The sequence below is a fragment of the Xyrauchen texanus genome, chromosome 35, assembly GCF_025860055.1.
Source record: "Xyrauchen texanus isolate HMW12.3.18 chromosome 35, RBS_HiC_50CHRs, whole genome shotgun sequence".
NCBI lineage: Eukaryota > Metazoa > Chordata > Actinopteri > Cypriniformes > Catostomidae > Xyrauchen > Xyrauchen texanus.
This window is the reverse complement of record NC_068310.1, coordinates 23,956,228-23,974,990: the sequence shown is the minus strand read 5'-3', so window position 1 is coordinate 23,974,990 and position 18,763 is coordinate 23,956,228. Positions and strand designations below refer to the sequence as shown.

Here is an 18,763-nt window from a genome sequence, read left to right as displayed (position 1 = left end):
AGCAAAAATGCTTATCAAGTTCAACCAGCATGACATTTCAGATGACGCAGGTTGACAAATGAAGGCTCTCTAGTTAGGTTAGGTTAGTTAAGAAGCCTGGTAGGGACACTAGCATCCAACACATAACATATACTGGTCTTTTCAGCACCAAATAAGTTTTTGCATCTGTCTGAGCTGTTTTTAAATTGTTTTCCTATATACAAATTTCCTGTACTTATGTATTTGAACCTCATCACACAGATTTTTCAGAGTGTCACAAAACAAGGAGAGAACGGCACACTGCTACATTTGTCCCATGTAAATAGAAAAGACAATATTTTGACCACTTGGGTCTTCGTCAGGAAGTTGTTTTCAGCATGTCAAACCAACTTTTTTAGATGCTGTGTCAGGTCAAAAAGAAGTTAAACTTTTAAAAACACATCTCGAGATAACTGCATTCAGTTATGTTTGTGGTGCTGCATCTAGCTTATGTTAGCAAGAGTGTGTTTCCTGTGAACAGCCCCTAAACAGAACCAGTAGTTCTGCTCTTATGTGTGTCAAAGGAACTTAGGTTTACATGCCCTTTCAAATATACAGTACAGTAGTCGATCTCTTTCTGTTAAGAGCTGAGTGTAAAGACTAGTGAGTGACTGAAATCACACATTCTGGCAGAGGTTAGTTGTGGCTCGCACCACAATCTTGTTTGGCAGGGGGCCAGTTTGATATAGATAATAAAACTGCCTGTATGTCTAAGGATATTGTTAACCTAGGGCCATCCTAAACCCTGTGAAATTAAACTCAGCTCTTGAAAGTTTCTGGACAAAGCACTTGAATATTTAATGAGGTAAGCACCGAGGCAGCTTATGATTAGTTGTCTGTATATAGTGTACTTTGGTACCACAATTGTGTGTTAGTGCCACAAAAGTCATAACCCAGGGTTAAAAGATGTGCTATTCCTCTTTCAAAACTACAAATGTGAAACGTTGCTTTACCCAGGGTAAAAGAGGTTTAAAAAGATGATACCTGTTTTTTAAGCACAGTGTGAAAAGCCATTAATAGTATTTCAGTCAGGCCTAAGAATAAGGAGAGCCCACTTCATGCAATTGAGAAAACAGACAATAGACAGGGCTTACAGGGCCTTCCCTCTGGCTTGAATTCAAATTGGGAAAGCCTGTATAAAGGCACAAATTGTGCCTCACAGTCTGCTGAACACAGTGAAGCTAACCAGGACTATAACAGGCACTCACACCATTCAGGCTGGACTACAGAGCACTTTTTATTCTGCATAGTGTAGTACAAGCCCATAATGGCAAAGACATGACACAATATAGGTGGCACTTAAGAAGTGAGGGTGTGGCAAATGCTTGCAGGGTTGACACTTCTTAGTACATTATATGATATCATATTTATAGCAACAAGCCTGTGTAGCCTGTGACTTGGCAAAAGACATATAAAGCTGAAGTATGTCATTTTTTCAATAAGCTCGTTTACATCCATACCAATTCGGTGATTGCTCTCTAAAATCAGCTTATTAAAAAATATGCCAAATCAAGAAATACGCTTTTACATGCCATTTCAAACAATCGCGTTATTCTCTGCTTTTGACACTGTGAAGAGGCATGCGCTCAACATGTGCGCACATAAGAATGCCAGTAAGAACGCCAGTTAAGGTGTTTATATGCCATGTGAAATCTGCATAATGGGCAAAAAAGTACCTGTGTAAATGTATATATTCTTATGACATTATTGCGTTTACATGACCACACGCAGTGTGTGATTTTTAAGCATAATTGGTGCAATAATGTGCATGTAAATGTTCAAATACTGTCAGAAAGTAAAACCTTTTTTTAATTAAACTGTTTGTAGTACCATTAGACAAACTATTAAAAGAAATCGTAAAACAAACAAAAAAACAAAAAAACATTGTATGTATCATATTTGATACATTAGGCTTTACAGGTCGTTATCCTTCTGAGGACTAACAATTAATTTTTGTATAGGACAACTCTTAAGTTTTTCTTAGCCCATAGATGCTACAGTGGTAAATCTTGGGGTATTATCAAAGGACTCCTTGGGCTTTTAAGAGATACCAAATTTCTTTAGAGTTTGGCCTTGACAACTTCCTCTCCTTGGTCTATAAATATGGATTGAAATCTATCACAGTTCAATTCAGCACATCAAATAAAATATTAATAAAATATAATTTTTTTAAATATAACATTTTTATCATTCACATTTTATGCACCAAACACTTTATTGACATTTTAAAAGGAAAATTGTAAAACTTTTTTTCCCGGGGTCTCAGAAACTTATGGTAAGATGACATCATAATAGCTTGTAATGTAAAATAATCATCTTCATAATGACAGAGCAGGCTGCATGCATGAAAATACATATAAATATTGTTCACACTTTAAATATATCTTATAAAAAAGTATATGTTAGAATTTTCAAAGCTCTGTGATTTTATTTGTATTTTTATAGTGGGCATGAATGAAATGTAATGGTGATTGAGAGAGATACCTTAAAAGCCTGTTGAAATATAATGATACATTTAATTTCAACTGGCTTTTTCAATAATACAAATATTTAAAAATATTAAACAAGCATAAGTTGCTTATATTCAATATAATATATAATATTAAAATATCAGTCATTTGACAATCATCATTAATGTCACATTTACTTTATTCAAATAAGCTGTCATTTATCCCAACATAAGAGTAATTTTTGTGCAAGTCTGCCGCCATTTTAAATTGATTGATACAAACATTTAAATAACTTTTTTCCACAAATAACCACTAGATGAGTCACAAACATTTGAAACTTGCGTACCATACATTTTTAGTTTGAACAGAGAGTGAAACAGGAGCCCTCAAACGTTGTGTATCATATCTGATACACACAGCATTATAGGGTTAATATGCTGAGACAATTATAAGAAAGCCGTTTGTTGGTTGATTTTTCAAACAGTATGCTATAGCGCCAGCATCACCAAGGTCATGGGTTCTGTTACCAGTAAACTCATACTGAGAACATATAGGTTGAATGCATCTGCCATATGAATAAATATACAATGTTAAAACAACACAATTTTATTGCTGTGTTCTTAGGGTGTGTCAAGTAACATGGCAGTTCAGGGTGTATCAGCCAATCATGGATAACTTCCTCTCAGCCACCTTAACTGCACCCATGGAATATCTGACAGCTGCTATTAGAGGAGAATAGCACATGTTTGTCCTTGTTGAAACACAACGTTGAAAGTCTTATTTAAAGACATTTTCTGGGTTCAATAAAAGTTTAGCTCAGTCTACAATACTTGTGGAATAATGTTGATAACCACAAAAAATAATTTAAATTTGTCCCTCATTTGTTTACAAACAAGCAAATGTCCCGGTTACAGTAAACCACTTACAATGGAAGTAAATGGGGCTAGTCCATAAACATTAAAATACACACTGTTACAAAAGTATAGCCACAAGACATTAACATTATACATGATCACATGATTTTAGTGCGATGAATTCAGGAATTTACACTACAAGGCTTACCTGCGTAATGTTGTCATGACAACAAAGTTGTAAAAATGGATAGAACTTTACACAGATAAGGTTATTAAGTGATTTTAGCTCACTAAAATGATGTTAAAACGTATAATGTTTACGTCTTGTGGCTATCCTTTTAAAACGGTCTGAATTTTAATGTTTATTGACTGGCCCTGTTCACTTATATTGTAAGAGTTTCTATTATAACCACAATTTTAGCTTAAAATAAATAAGGGAAGAAACCCATTTTTTTTTTTTTAGTACTCAACAATATACTCCAACTGCAGTCGATTGATCTTAACTTGTATTGAACCCAGAACATGTTTTAAATTATGCTATTAGTTTATTAATAAACAATAAACATAAACTTATGAAAACTTTTTTTTTTTCTTTTTTTTTTAAAAGCTCAACGAGTGGCACTGTACTGAGAAGAGGAATTCTATACTAAGACATTTACGTCATTGCATTAGCTCAGTGGACAGAACTATTGTAAAGTATCATGTAATTTGCTGTGCCAACATTTTCATCATCACTCATGAATATAATAATGTACAAATGCCCACACAAAAGCAAAGAGTGTATTTGAGCACACTGACATCCTCTATGACTATGCAACGAGAGATCAGTATTGGCTTCCTGAAGTCGAGGAGTCACATGCTACATTAAGTCTTTCATTTTCTCTAACAGAACCCAGTTGTAACATTTGTCAAAATAACATATTTAGTTAAGATGGACTTACCAGAAACTCTCCAGTAAAACCATTCTCTGGCCCCTCTCCTTCTGCTTCCTTGCTGGCAATTTGGGCCAATATGCCCTTCAGAATCTGGACTTGGGGGTCCATGGCATGATGTGCACCAACACTTCCTCCGTCATGTCAGAGACTAGAGGTGATTAGGGGCTTTTTTAAATGAGTGCATTTTTCACTCTCTTTCTCATTTTACTCTGTGTGTCCTTTTCTGTTGTGGGTTTGCACTTGAGTTGAGGAACTGATCTGTCTTCACGGAAGCAGTGGCAGCAACAGTTAACAGGTTCTGTGGTCAAATCTAAATATCACTATGACCCTCTCTCTCGCTCTCTCTCTCTCTCTCTCTCTCTCTCTCTCTCTCTCTCTCTCTCCCTCTCTTTTATTTTTATTTTTATTTTTTGTTTATTTTTTTAAGCTCAATGTCTATGACCCCCGAGGACTTTTACAACAAATGTTATTGGGAGGTTGATATGACATGTAAAGCAGTGACAGTGGTGTCTAATTATTATTAGCCTACACATGTACAATTCTTATAGCCTCCATTTATTTAAGAGACTACATGGAATATTTGTACTGGTAACACTTTACATGAAAGTTTCATTTGTTAATGGATTAAAAAGAGATTAACTTACAAATGCATTATAAATAATTCATATGTGGTTATAGCAACATCCAAAAAACGGTTGCCTCATGCAAAACTTGGACACCTTTGAAGTATTTATTAAAGGGATAGTTCACTGTTCTTGGTTCTGGGAGGGCATGAGGGTGAGTAAAAGATGAGAGAACACATGAGATTACAATTGCCACAATGTTTTCTTGGTTTCTATTTGCTTTGTAATTCCATCTAGTGGCTGGGTAGTAAAAGTGCAGACTCTTACCTGTTCTGTTTTGGCTGATCTATTCCTTGAAAAATGCTCTATTACTCCAAATAGTAAATGGTCTGCACTTATAGCACCTTTTTAACCTTAGCGGTATTCAAATCGCTTTACACTGCGTCTCATCACCCATTCACACACACATTCACATACCAATGACAGCAGAGCTGCCATGCAAGGAGCTAGACTGTCATTGGGAGCAACTGCCATGGCATTATTCAGATTGCAACACTTTACAATAAGGTTCCATTCAATAACATTAGTTTATGCATTAGGTATCAAAAACAAACAATGAACAATATATTTTTACAGCATTTATCATTTTTTGTTGACGTTTTAGTTAATAAAAATATTATATCATTACACAATTTCAAATCAATAGGTTGACAGGCCTATTTGTTTTACAATATTAACAAAGCATGTTAAAATGCATGTTAAGATCACTAACTATAGTTAGCTACATTTGTTTTATTTTATTTGTATTTACATTTAACATTGATTTTTTTTTCGCTGCTGTCTCCAGGGCTATCGGAATAGACCGGCAAACACCAGGTGAGAACCACTGACTAAAAATTCTAAACACAACCAACAAAAACAATATTATACAGTACATGAAATTATTGTTTTGCATTAAAAGTGCACTTATGGGTTCTTTAATGAGTGTAGATTTACAGCTTGTGAAACTTTAAAGAAAACCTTTTAGTTGTCATGTTAACCTTTATTCATTCAATCTAGTTAAAAGAAAAGTTATGTCATCATTCTGAGGGACCTCATAATGCTTTTCAAAAACCACAGTTTCTCCATTCGCAGTACATCCTGTTTCATTCTAAACAACATCAACATGCATGGAAATGTAACGGTTACCCTGTCTTGTTTCACTGTTTCCTCTTGTTTGCCATTTTTGTCACTTTTTGCATTCCTTAGTTTTCACTTTTGTCCCGTATGTAACTCCATAGTCTCTTTGTTAGCGTTCGTGTTTTCCGTCATTGCTTTCACCTGTCCCTCGTTAACTTGCCACTTGCCTCTGTTTCTTCCCTCGTTATCTTGTTTGGTGTTCTGTTTGTTCATTGTCCCCTTAGTTCTATGTTCATGTATATATATCCTGGTTTTTGTTTCAGTCCTTGTCTATTGTTGAATGTTGTTGTGCGTAGTTTATGCTCGCTCCCATGCCTGTGTTCCCAGTTCCTGTGTTTTGTTTTCATTTTACCCATCGTGGTAGTTTTGTTTGTTCATCTCTGTTTGTTTCCATTCGTTTAAATAAAAAAAAAATGACCGTCCAAGAGCCAGTGCCTGAAGCCTCGACTGTCCAAGAGCCAGTGCCAGTAGCCATGACCGTCCAAGAGCCAGTGCCTGAAGCCTCGACCGTCCAAGAGCCAGTGCCAGTAGCCATGTCTGTCCAAGAGCCAGTGCCAGTAGCCATGTCCGTCCAAGAGCCAGCGCCAGTGGCCGTGACCGTCCAAGAGCCAGCGCCAGTGGCCGTGACCGTCCAAGAGCCAGCGCCAGTGGCCGTGACCGTCCAAGAGCCAGCGCCAGTGGCCGTGACCGTCCAAGAGCCAGCGCCAGGAGCCAGGACCGCCCAAGAGCCAGCGCCTCTCAAGCCTCTCGAGCCTTCCAGGGCTCCGCCTCCCAAGTCTCTCAAGTCTCTCGAGTCTTCTAGGGCTCCGCCCTCTGAGCTTTCCAGAGCTCCGCCCTCTGAGCTTTCCAGAGCTCCGCCCTCCGAGCTTCCCAGAGCTCCGCCTCTCAAGCCTCTCGAGCCTTCCAGGGCTCCGCCTCCCAAGTCTCTCGAGTCTTCTAGGGCTCCTCCTCCCGAGCTTTCCAGAGCTCCGCCTTCCGAGTTTCCCGAGCTTTCCAGAGCTCCGCCTGAGTTTCGAGCTTCCAGAGCTCCGCCTTCCGAGTTTCGAGCTTTCCAGAGCTCCGCCTTCCGAGTTTCCCGAGCTTTCCAGAGCTCCGCCTTCCGAGCTTTCCAGAGCTCCGCCTTCCGAGCTTTCCAGAGCTCCGCCTTCCGAGTTTCCCGAGTTTTCCAGAGCTCCGCCTTCCGAGTTTCCCGAGCTTTCCCGAGCTTTCCAGGGCTCCGCCCCTCAAGCCTCTCGGGCCTGCCGGGGCTCCGCCCCTCAAGCCTCTCGGGCCTTCCAGGGCTCCGCCCCTCAAGCCTCTCGGGCCTTCCAGGGCTCCGCCCCTCAAGCCTTGCAGGGCTCCGCCCCTCAAGTCTCTCGAGCCACCCACGGCTCCACCTCCAGAGCCTCCTACGGCTCCACCTCCCGAGCCTTGCTCAGCTCTGTCTCCTGCGCCTCCCTCGGCTCCGCCTCCTGGGCCTCCCGAGCCTCCCTCAGCTCCGCCTCCTGAGCCTCCAGAGCCTCCAGAGCCTCCCTCAGCTCTGCCTCCTGCTCCTCCTGAGCTTTCCATGGGTCCGCCTCCCTTGGCTCCGCCTCCTGGGCCTCCAGAACCTCCCACAGCTTCATCTCCACAGCCCCTCTCAGCTCCGCCTCCGGGACCTGTCCCTGTCCTGAGGCTGCCTCCTAGACCTGTCCCTGTCCTGTGGCCTCCTCCCAGGCCTCCTGACCCTGTTCCCGTCCTGTGGCCTCCTCCCAGGCCTCCTGACCCGGTCCCAGTACTGTGGCCTCTTCCCAGGCCCCCTGACCCAGTCCCTGTCCAGTGGCCTCCTCCCAGGCTCCCTGACCCGGTCTCTGTCCTTGCCAAGTGGCCAGCTCCCGGGCCATCTAAACCGGCCTCTGTCCTGTGGCCACCTCCCAGGCCCCCCGAACCGGCCCCTGCTCTACGGCCATCTCCCAGTCCACCTAAACCCGCCCCTACCCGGTGGAAGCTCCCCAGGCCACCCGACCTGGTTCCCAGCACACACCCCCAGAGACTGCTTATCTGCCCTCTCACCCTCCTTGGTCTGTCTCCATGCCCCTCGTTGCCCCCCGGACTGCCTGTCTGCCCCTCGTTGCCCCCCCGGACTGCCTGTCTGCCCCTCGTTGCCCCCCGGACTGCCTGTCTGCCCTTTGTGCCCCCAGTCATTGGTCATTTGTTCTTCATGTTTTTTGTTTTTGTTGATCGTCTGGTATCCGATCCTTGGGGGGGGGGCTATGTAACGGTTACCCTGTCTTGTTTCACTGTTTCCTCTTGTTTGCCATTTTTGTCACTTTTTGCATTCCTTAGTTTTCACTTTTGTCCCTTTTGTAACTCCATAGTCTCTTTGTTAGCGTTCGTGTTTTCCGTCATTGCTTTCACCTGTCCCTCGTTAACTTGCCACTTGCCTCGGTTTCTTCCCTCGTTATCTTGTTTGGTGTTCTGTTTGTTCATTGGCCCCTTAGTTCTATGTTCATGTATATATATCCTGGTTTTTGTTTCAGTCCTTGTCTATCGTTGAATGTTGTTGTTGTTAGCCTGGTATGTTTCCCCTGCCCGGTTTTTTTCTAGTTTTGTTTATTGCCCGTGTTTTTCTAGTTTTATGTTTATTTCCCCATTGAGGGTTTTTCCTTTGTGTTTGTTAGTTTGCTTAAAGGGGTCATGACATGGGTTTTTTTATTGTATTATTATGTTCCCTTAGGTGCAATTATAGTATTAATATATTTTTTTTTAAGAAAAACTTTTAAAATCTAGTGATTTATGACCTTTTCCCACCCTGTTTCTCATCCTCTGATTCAAACAGTCTGTTTTGGGGCGTTTTCCATTTAAGACTTCAGTGTTAACGCCCACTGTTATGATTGGCTAACGTCAGTGCCTATGTACCAATTATTGACGCCCCAGCCAGAACAATATGCAAGTAAACTAAGTAAAAACACTGTGATTATTCATAATGAATGAAATTGCGCTTTAAAAAGTAGTTTAAAGTTTAAAATAGATTACTTACAGTTTGCGTCGTCGTTGTTCCCAGAATAGTCGGCACGGACTTATCTTTGAGCAACAGTTTTCTGGCAAAGCCAGCATCATATTGAGATTTGTTCTCAAAACAGTCATCCTTAAAATGTACAGAACAAACGCTTAAGTTAACACTGCCGTGACTGGGACGTCCGCAAAAATAAACTGCATCCATTTTTCCCTGACGTCTGGATCTTTCGGCAGCTTATTCAGAGGTTTTGTTTGACCACAGCCAGGAACAGCACATCTGTGTGGCATCGTAATTTTCCTGTGCACAAGTAGTCTCTGTCAGAGCTCGCTGTCCATCGACTGAACACTTGTGAGGCGACGGCGATACTGAAATGAGCGTAGTTGTCTTGGCGCTTAAATCGTAGTTATCTTGTGCTGGAGGCGGTCATATGCAAACGCTGGTACGTCACTTCTAACCGTCACGTCACTTCTAACCATGAATCCAGAACGAGCTGTATTTTGAGCTTGATTAAATAAATGATTCGTTTAGAATGGGGAGGACGTCTTAAAATATTAAACTTGCAGGACGTTTTAATGATACAAAGACCTCTTATATACCAAAAGATCAAGGCAATTTTGGTTTCTCATGTCATGACCCCTTTAATCAATAAAGTCTGCGTTTAGATCCGCTCTCCTCGTCTGCCTTCGCTGCCTCATTAGTAACAGGAAACATGAAGGTGCTGTACATTCTGCTGTTGGCACAGAGCAAGTTTCTGTTTTACAAATGTATTTCTGACAGTATTCTTTATGCCAAATCTTTTACATAGTTTATCTGAAATTCACCTGGTAAATCATTGTCAAAGAATGTGGTCACATATACTGTAATTTTGTTCATAACTATGTCAGGTTGAAATCTTTTATGTGCATGGAAAAACAATACATTTTTATTTTCCTCTCATCAAATGTACACATCTCATTTTGTTTCTAGCAAGTTTTCAGCTTCAGTGTGATAAAACAATGATTCAAGGTACAGTTTGGAAGCTCATTCACTATTGTCTGCACCCAAAAAAAACAGTTCCAATTTAGCAAGAAGTACTGGTGTTTTTGGACACTCAAGAGACACATGTGAGGTTCTAATGGACACAGATGGATTCACTCAGGCTGGGAACAGACAACGGGCCAAAATCATTGATAGATTTTCTAAAGGCTTGATAGTTTTTTATAAGCGATCTTCAGTTGGACGACACTTGAATCTACTGTGCTGGTATTGACTAAATCTATGCTGATATAATGCTCAGGATCCCAGTTACAGTAACAAAAGTTAAGACTTAATTTTCACCATTCAAAATCAAACCATTCAAATAACTTACAGGGATGGTTCGCCCAAAAAAATAAAACCCTTGTATTGTTCCATACTTGTTTGACTTTTTTTTTTTTTCAGTGAACAACAAAAGGAGATGTTATGCAGAATGTTAGCTTCCGTCACCAATTACTTTCAGTACATCGTTTTTTTTCTCCATACAATGAAAGTGAACAGTGACTGAGGCTAACATCCTGCCTAACATCTCCTTTTGTGTTCCACACAAGAAAGAAAGGCCAGTTCCACAAGGAGCTTACTAAATGGAACCCATATGTTCCTGCAAGAACTCTAAAGACTGTCAAAAGTCCCTCTACCAGAAAAATTGGAAGTTACTTGAAAAGCCTACACAATAATATATTTGAGGCACCCTGAAAAGAACTTCTCCTGAGGGTTCCTCCAGTGTAGCATACTGAGAAACCCCAAATGATGCCTCAAAGTGTCTTTTCATTTCTACAAGTCCACCAGTCATTGTATGAAACAAATCAAGTCAAAACAAGTAGCAATGACAATTTCTGATGTGTTTTTTTTTATGTTTAGCGGCACTAAGAAGTAGAATTAACACAGTGAATCAATTTATTTTCAGTGGCTGTGATGAAACCAAAGGTTTGGCCTTTCAGTTCACCAGAAATTTAATTTGCACAACATCATTTTCAACCATGCAACTGATCTTCATTTCCACTATTCAAAGATCACTGCAGACGCAGTGTTTTTCTGCTCTGCCTCTAATGAGATCAGCAGCCAGAACAGTGAACCTGTTTCTGTGCAACTACTTCAGCCTAAGGACCAGGCCTGTGTTTATCTAATCACATCAAAGAGTAAGTGTAACCTTGATTATACAGTGGCCCCAGAAAGTATTTGGATACTTGTGGAGACTTAGATCACAATTAAAAAATTATTAACTTCAAATTCAATACACAGATAACAAAATATCAAACCAAGTTGCATCTTGAAAACAAATTGTGCTAGACGGCACAGATTCTAAGCCATTTTTAAAATTACTTGTAGCCAACTGGCCCAAGGGGTATTTTTACTGGATGTATGATGTCAGTTTCCTCCAAGATCACACAGTCCTAGCAGAGAAACCACAGATGTAGTTCATCACATTAAATTTAGACATGTTCCACTAATATCTGACAACCAAAAAGTGTCCTCAAACTTATCTGATATTATTAATGGTATATATAACAAACTTCTTTTTGTGATTGTTTTGTTTAGGAAGTGTGTTTGTGCCATCATTTTTTATATATATAAGTGTCACTTGGTTTGATATTTTCCAAAGCCACACTATATGTAAAGTATTTGTCGAGCATTTATTGCCTTAACAATGCATTACAATAAATAACATAGTATTACTGTCTTACTGGGAACTTGTTGACCATAAACTCCAATAAAACATAAAATATAATCTATGTAATGATGATGCTTTCATTACAATAATTGTTATATTTTTGGTTTAAATGGACTTTCGCTGTCTGACAAGATCTCTCTTTCTCGATCAGCTCTCACAAGCTATGACTGTATAAGAAGCACGTTTCCACACTTGACAACCATCATAACAACTGAGATATTCTGGAGCCCTGCGACAGTGTCTCAACCCACCGGAAGTCAAAATTAGACATTGTATTTTAAGTAGACCTGGACAGAAAGCTATTTTCCATGGTAAGAATATTTCAAAGGCTAGTGTGTATCATCAAATGTGTAACATTTGTGTGTTAAACATGGTAAAACTATATATAATCAAGAATAACACCCCCCACCCCCCTTTAAGAAATATTTTACCCAGAAATTAAAATTCTGTCATCATTTACTCAACCTCAGGGAGGTTACAAACCTATATGACTTTCTTCATCATTCAGTTTCTTGCATTTTTTTTTCTCCATACAATAACAGTGAATGGTGACTAAGGTTTTGATTTGTCCTAGTATCTTCTTTTATGTTCCGCGGAGGAAAGGCATATTGGTTTACAACAACATAAGGGTCAGTAAAGTTCACCGAATATAAATTTTTGGGTGAACCATTCTTGCAAAGAGATGAAAATTTTCTCAGAATTTACTCACCCTCATTCCATCCCAAATATAAATGACTTTCTTCTACAGAACAAATTAAGCTTTTTTAAATATATCTCAGCTCTATAGGTCCATTCAGTGCAAGTGAATATAAAGGCAGCATAAAAGCAATCAATATGACTCCAGTGGTTAAATCCATGTCTTCTGTAGAAATATGATATATTGATATATCAATATTTAAGTCAATATTTTTCTATAAATCTCCACCTTTGACCAGCCTCAACCAGTAGGTGGTTAAATGCATGAAGAATGTGAATCGTCAAAAAAACAAAAGAAGAATGTGGAAAGTGAAAGTTGAGATTTATAGTAAAAAATGACTTCAATATTGATCTGTTTCATCATATCACTTCTGAAGTTATGGATTTAACTACTAGAGTCATATGGATTACTTTTATGCTGACTTTACATGCTTTTTGGACCTTCAGAGTTCTGGTCACCATTCACTTGCATTGAATGGACCTAAAAGCTGAGATATTCTTCTAAAAATCTTAATTTGTGTTCTGCAGAAGAGATTTCATTTTTAGTTGAACTATCTCTTTATTTCCTTATTTCCCTTTGCAAAAATCCTCAATATGTAAATGTTTGAGTGCATGTGAGCATTCTGGAAAAATTATATATTTTATGGTCATTTTTAGGGCATGGTCTGTGTTGCCACTGTGGTATGGCAACACAGACCACTGCTTGTGAAACTTTGAGTGTCTTCGTTGGGTTCTCTCCTTAACTATGATCACCATTTCATGTGTATTGCACATATGTACAAAGTCAAGGTCCAGAAAACTCAGGACTCAAGCCAAACAACACAAAGATATCCGAATCAGCAATGGTCAAGGGTTCTTTTCAAGTGTCTCTGTATATTGCACATGTATACATACTCTATTCTTATTACTTAATCTAGATGACACATATTATGAGGTCATTCAAACATAACTAATTATATTGTTACATGTTGTTCCCCTTCTGTCACTCACTCAACGTTTTGTCGATTGTAGTGACACAAGGGGTCTCTTCTGAGAGCCTTGCGTATCTCTGAACTTGAGAAAAAGTTGGCAGACAGAATTTGCATGCCCTGCCCTCGGACATTCGGGTATAAAGGGGAGCGGGCGAGCGACTGTCAGACAGATTTTTTCTTCGGAGCCGAACGGTTGTGTGATCAGCGAGCTGTTTGTCACGACTGCTTCACCCACCTCTGCAAGAGAGATTTCTGTTGGATCTGACGGCGCATTCCAGAGGCTTTCTCCTCTCTGCACGCTGTGCAGACTCTGCCCCTGGGCGCTTCGACGGAGCTTCTCTCCTAAAAGAGTTTTATTTCTCTAAAAGAGTTTATTCTCCTCTAAAAAGTTTTTTCTGGTAAAAGAGTAACATACACAAGCGAACATTGAACGTCCTTTTCAGGACGCGTCTTTTTAAAGATGCCCTTCCGCCGCTGTGTAGTTCCTGGATGTGGCCGGTATCTCTCCAGATCTGATGGTCATATACACTGCCTCATGTGCCTGGGTAGCGATCACACCGAGGCAGCGTTTGTGGGTGGTTCATGTTCTTACTGCGAGGGCATGACCATGGCAACGTTGTGGTCACGGCTTTCGTTTCTCAAAATGAATGCCACTCCAGCCGCCCCCTGCGACGCTCGGGATTGAGGACGACCCGGCTGGCGATGGAGGCACCCCTGGCACGCTCGTTTGCTTCTGTCTGCGCTTGGGATGACGGTGGCTTGCTTCACGGCTAGTTGGCCTCATCCCTGAAGCCAGGTTTGGATGATGACATCGCCGCTGCATCGGAGAGCAATCAGGCATCTGACGCTGAAGACCTGACCAGACTTCCGTCCTCGGGCCAGCCCGCCCAATCAGAGTCTGACCGGGCCGCTGTGAGCGTTGGGTAGGACTGGAACCCTCCGTCCTCTACAACCCTCGCAGCTTGATGATTGGTACCTCGGCTCTGGGTGCCGCCGCCACCTTTCTTCCCGGAAGTGCATGACGAGCTGACGAGTTCGTGGAGGGCACCTTTTACTGTCCGGAACTGACCTCCTCGCTCATCCGCTCTTGCTACCCTGGACGGCGGGGCAGTCCACGGGTACACGGAGGTCCCTCAGGTTGACAGGGCGGTTGTGATCCACCTGTGTCCCGAGAACGCCGCCACCTGGGGGGACTGCCCGGTACTCCCCTCCAAGGCCTATAGGACAACGTCGTTACTGATTGCGAAAGCCTACAGTGCCACTGGACAGGCCGCCTCCGCCTTGCATGCCATGGCTCTCCTGCAGGTAAACCAAGCCTGAGCACTCAAAGAACTGCACCAGGGTAGTCCCGATCCTGTCGTGCTGCAGGAACTGCACTCTGCCACCGACCTTGCTCTCAGGGCTACGAAGGTCACAGCGCAAGCACTCGGGCGGGCGATGGCCACCCTCGTGGTCCAGGAATGCCACCTATGGCTGAACTTGTTCGAGACGCATGACGTTAACAAAGCCCGCTTTCTCAATGCCCCTGTCTACCAGAAACGTCTCTTCGGCAACACCAGCGACTACTTCGCCAAGCAGTTTTTGATGGTGAGGAAGCAGATGGAGGCCATCTCTCACATCAGGCAGCTCCGCCTCAATCCTGGCCCAGCTCTCAGCCCCAGCGTCGAGCGCCCCGCAGGCGGCAAACGCCCCCCGTCTCCAGGACCTCTTCTAGGGGCCGTAAGACCCCTAAACAGTCCTGAGACGGCACACTCAGGAAGCCAGACGTTTGCTCTTGAGCTGGAAGCAAGACCACTCTGTCCCCCAGTGGAGGGCCGGGAGTAGAATCCTCAGTGCTCCCTTTTTCTTTTGCCGCACCCCCTTTGGGCTGCGGTACCCAAATTATCAACAGAAGAGCAATTCCCTCACTTCCTGGGCCATCAGACTGATGGAACCCCAGCACCAAAACTTTGCTGTCCCGGCACCCTGGACGCGGCCATCTCGCCTCCGGACCCACGACTGCCCAGCCCCTTCAGGCCAGCGCTGATGAGTCTCAAGGACGTCCCTACAGGACCCCTTCCTCTGTTTACAACCCACCCCCTGCTGGGTGCGTGGAGGGAGGTAAGTGCTTTGAGTTTTTTCTCAGCACCCAAGCCTCGGGACGTGCTTTTGCCTTCCGAGGCACTATTATCTGCTCCCCCCCGCCGTGAGGCCCCACCCGGTATGTCCAAAACGATCGTCCTGTTAGTGCCCCTCGCACGGAGCTTAGATGCATCGCTTCCCAACCCATCGTTATCACGGTCGCCGAGATGAAGAAGGGTTTCTACAGCCCAGTCATCAGTGGGTCGCGGCCAATCTTGGACTTGCTAGTTCTCAACCGGACTTTAAATAGACTCCCGTTCAAAATGCTCACACAGAGGCGAATTCTAACTTGCGTTCGGCATCAAGAATGGTTTGCGGTGGTAGACCCGAAGGACGCATACTTCCACGTCTCCATTCTGCCTTGATACCGACCCTTCTTACGGTTCACATTTGACGGCCAGGTCCTCCCCTTCGGCCTGTCCCCTTGTGTCTTCACCAAGGTCGCAGAGGTAGCCCTTGCCCCGCCATGGGACATAAACCGCCAAGGTGGCATACACTCCCGTCACATGTCACAACTCGCCCGCCATGTCCTCCTTTGGAGACAGCCGCGACTCAGGTCGCTGCTCGCCACTCATATCCCAGGCGACCGCAACACGATGGCAGACGCGCTGTCGTTACAGGTCTCGCTCAGGGGAGAGCAGATGCTCCAGGATCTGGTTCTCGGATCTCACGCTCCTCGCGACAGGGCGACTCTGGCAAATTCCCCTGAGGAAGGACCTTCTTTCTCAGGGACGGGGCACCCTCTGGCACCCACGTCCAGACCTCTGGAATCTCACGGAAGACTTAAGCGATCTACCACCTGCAGTCGTAGACACGATCAACCAAGTCAGAGCTCCCTCTGCCAGGCAGCTTTACACCCTCAAGTGTTCACAAATTGGTGTTCTTCCAAATCTGAAGACCCGCAGAGATGCGCAGTTCGGTCAGTGCTTTCATTCCTGCAAGAGAGGTTGGAGGGGAGGCTGTCTCCCTCCACCTTGAAGGTGTATGTCGCTGCTATCGCAGCCCACCATGACGCAGTAGACGGCAAGTCAGTTGGTAAGCATGACTTGATTGTCAGGTTCCTTAGAGGCACCTGGAGGTTGATGTGCGACCCCGGAGGGGTCTCCAGCATGTTCTGTCTTATCGTGTGCATTAAATAATACTTTGATTATTTGATTTGAGTTCCATGTTTTATTAATCTTGTCATTTATTATTTTCTTTATTTCATCTGACTCCAATTATGGTGTAGCATCTGGACCAATCAGACACACAATTATTAATTATTTAATGAATAACCCAACAGATATCTCAAGACTGTAACAAGCAAAGGTCCAAGTAGGCCCAAGCCAACTCTGTTATGTCTGCTCCCCCACTGATCATTATTAAGCCTTTACACGGTCTTTACAAGGTCCAGCAACTAGTGGACATCAGTGACATTCCAAGCAGGGTAGGTTAGCTGCATGCCAGAGCAATCTTTCCCTCATAAGAAATGGACACAAAGCCCAGAACAACAGACTATTCTTCATTAAATTATAGACAAACTGTCTATAAATTCACATGTATATCCCCAGGACATTGTGTAAAGGATCATTACTGTCTTGTAAAGTGTTTACCCATATGTTTGTACTGTATTATGGACTACCAACTAATGTAAAATTATTTAGTATCATGTTTCCAACCAAATGAATCCTTGTGTGACATCCTGCACAAAGGTATATATATATAATTCTGACAGCATGCACTGTATGCTTGCTATATTAATCAGAGCACAAAGGGGCTTAAACTAACCCCAATCATGCAAATGAGTCAGCTTCCAAACAAAGGAACATTTCCAGCTTGGAAATTTCACCTTTCTCTTTGGTCAAGCCAGACTCGAGAGGAGGGACCTCCAGCAGAAGTTAAAAGTCACGTCCCACCTCTTACTCTTTCTCTTTCCCCTGATTCACTCTTCCCTCTGCTCCTGGTCGTGCTGACCATGAGGTTGCAGGCTGGCAGGCCTCAACACATCAAGCCATGTGTAATTACCTCGACTATAGTGTCAATGAACACCACAGTTCATCATAATTTCTTCATTCATCACAGAAGTAATTGAGTGCAACTTGAACACCATCGACTCGAGGAACCATCAAGATGTTCTCCTGCACCTGCATGTGGGCTCTCACAACAGCCAAGGCAATTGCAAGTATCGTACCCGTAACTAAAACAAACTTAGGTTTAGCATAAGAAGTAAACCCCTTTGTAACAAAACGTGCTTTTTAAATTAAGAACTTGATGGCTTTCTTAGATGGTTAAGTGACCCTTTCATAACTTAATTTCCTCTATTCTGTTCCAGTTTAATTTTATTTTAATTTTTCCCTTTTCCCATGTATGAGTATTTCGTGTGTATGTTTTTGTTTAGATTAGATATGTGTTAATATTTTAGTTAAATAAACTTTTGTGTACATTCTTGCGATTTGATTCTGGTCTGCTTGTAAATCAACGTAAATTTAACGATTCAATCACAGCTACATGCTAAGAAAGAGTTATTTTTGTGTGGCCACGAAAAATATCCTTTCTGAGAACTGATAGACGATCAATACTGAGTGTTCGCTGGATGAAAAGATGAATTGATTGTAATATTAATTCAGCTACCTCAAGTTAATTCTATTAACCAATCCAAATGTTCATAATTAATTATAACAAGTTATGAATAATTATTCATATTTCCCTTTTAAATATATTTTGACTGTGGTATATTTTGATAAATAATATCATCCCTGTTTCTTCTAAAATATTTAGCTTCAAAGCTATACCTATATGTGTAATATTATTGTCAATAAGCCATGAGAATAATATTACTCCAATAAGAGAATTAATCATAATTCTCTTTTTAAAGCTAATTTCCTACAGTAGAGAGCTGATACAATGAGACGTTGTATTACGATTGTTATGGTGGAGAATTTTATTCAGACAAATAATCGAGTTATTTGTCATTTATCAAAATTATAACGGTTCTAGCTCACATATGCTGTTTCCCTTACAAATATTGGTAATGTAAACAACACTTTAACCCGTGCAGTGTACATTTATCATACCAAATTCGCTACATATATTGGTGTGAGAATCTGGGCACTTGTTTATTTGTGCATCGTGGAACGTGCTGACGTTCATATGCATCAATTAAACTGTTTTCATTAGTGTTGACCTAAATACGCAACAATGGAAAAAACACTGTTGATGTATCTATGCTCTGAATTTAATTTTTTTATCTTATTATTATTAGTATTTCTCTCTTCTAGACTCTCTTCTAAAGTCTTCTAGTCTCTTCCGTCTTGTGCTGGACGGACGGACACAG

The 18,763-nt window shown here is 42.1% G+C and overlaps 1 protein-coding gene and 1 pseudogene across 1 annotated transcript in view; one reads left to right on the top strand and one right to left on the bottom strand.

Annotated features, from left to right (window-relative positions):
• LOC127628457 (tyrosine-protein phosphatase non-receptor type 22-like) overlaps positions 1–4,512 on the bottom strand; it is a 29,878-nt gene extending 25,366 nt beyond the window's left edge. Inside the window, exon 1 of the mRNA XM_052105206.1 lies at positions 4,264–4,512. Coding sequence (XP_051961166.1) covers positions 4,264–4,365 — 102 coding nt within the window. The 5' untranslated portion in view covers positions 4,366–4,512. The remainder of the gene's footprint in view (positions 1–4,263) is intronic.
• A 5,173-nt stretch (positions 4,513–9,685) lies between these two features.
• Positions 9,686–11,191, top strand: LOC127628567 (uncharacterized; annotated as a pseudogene).
• Positions 11,192–18,763: the final 7,572 nt, after the last annotated feature.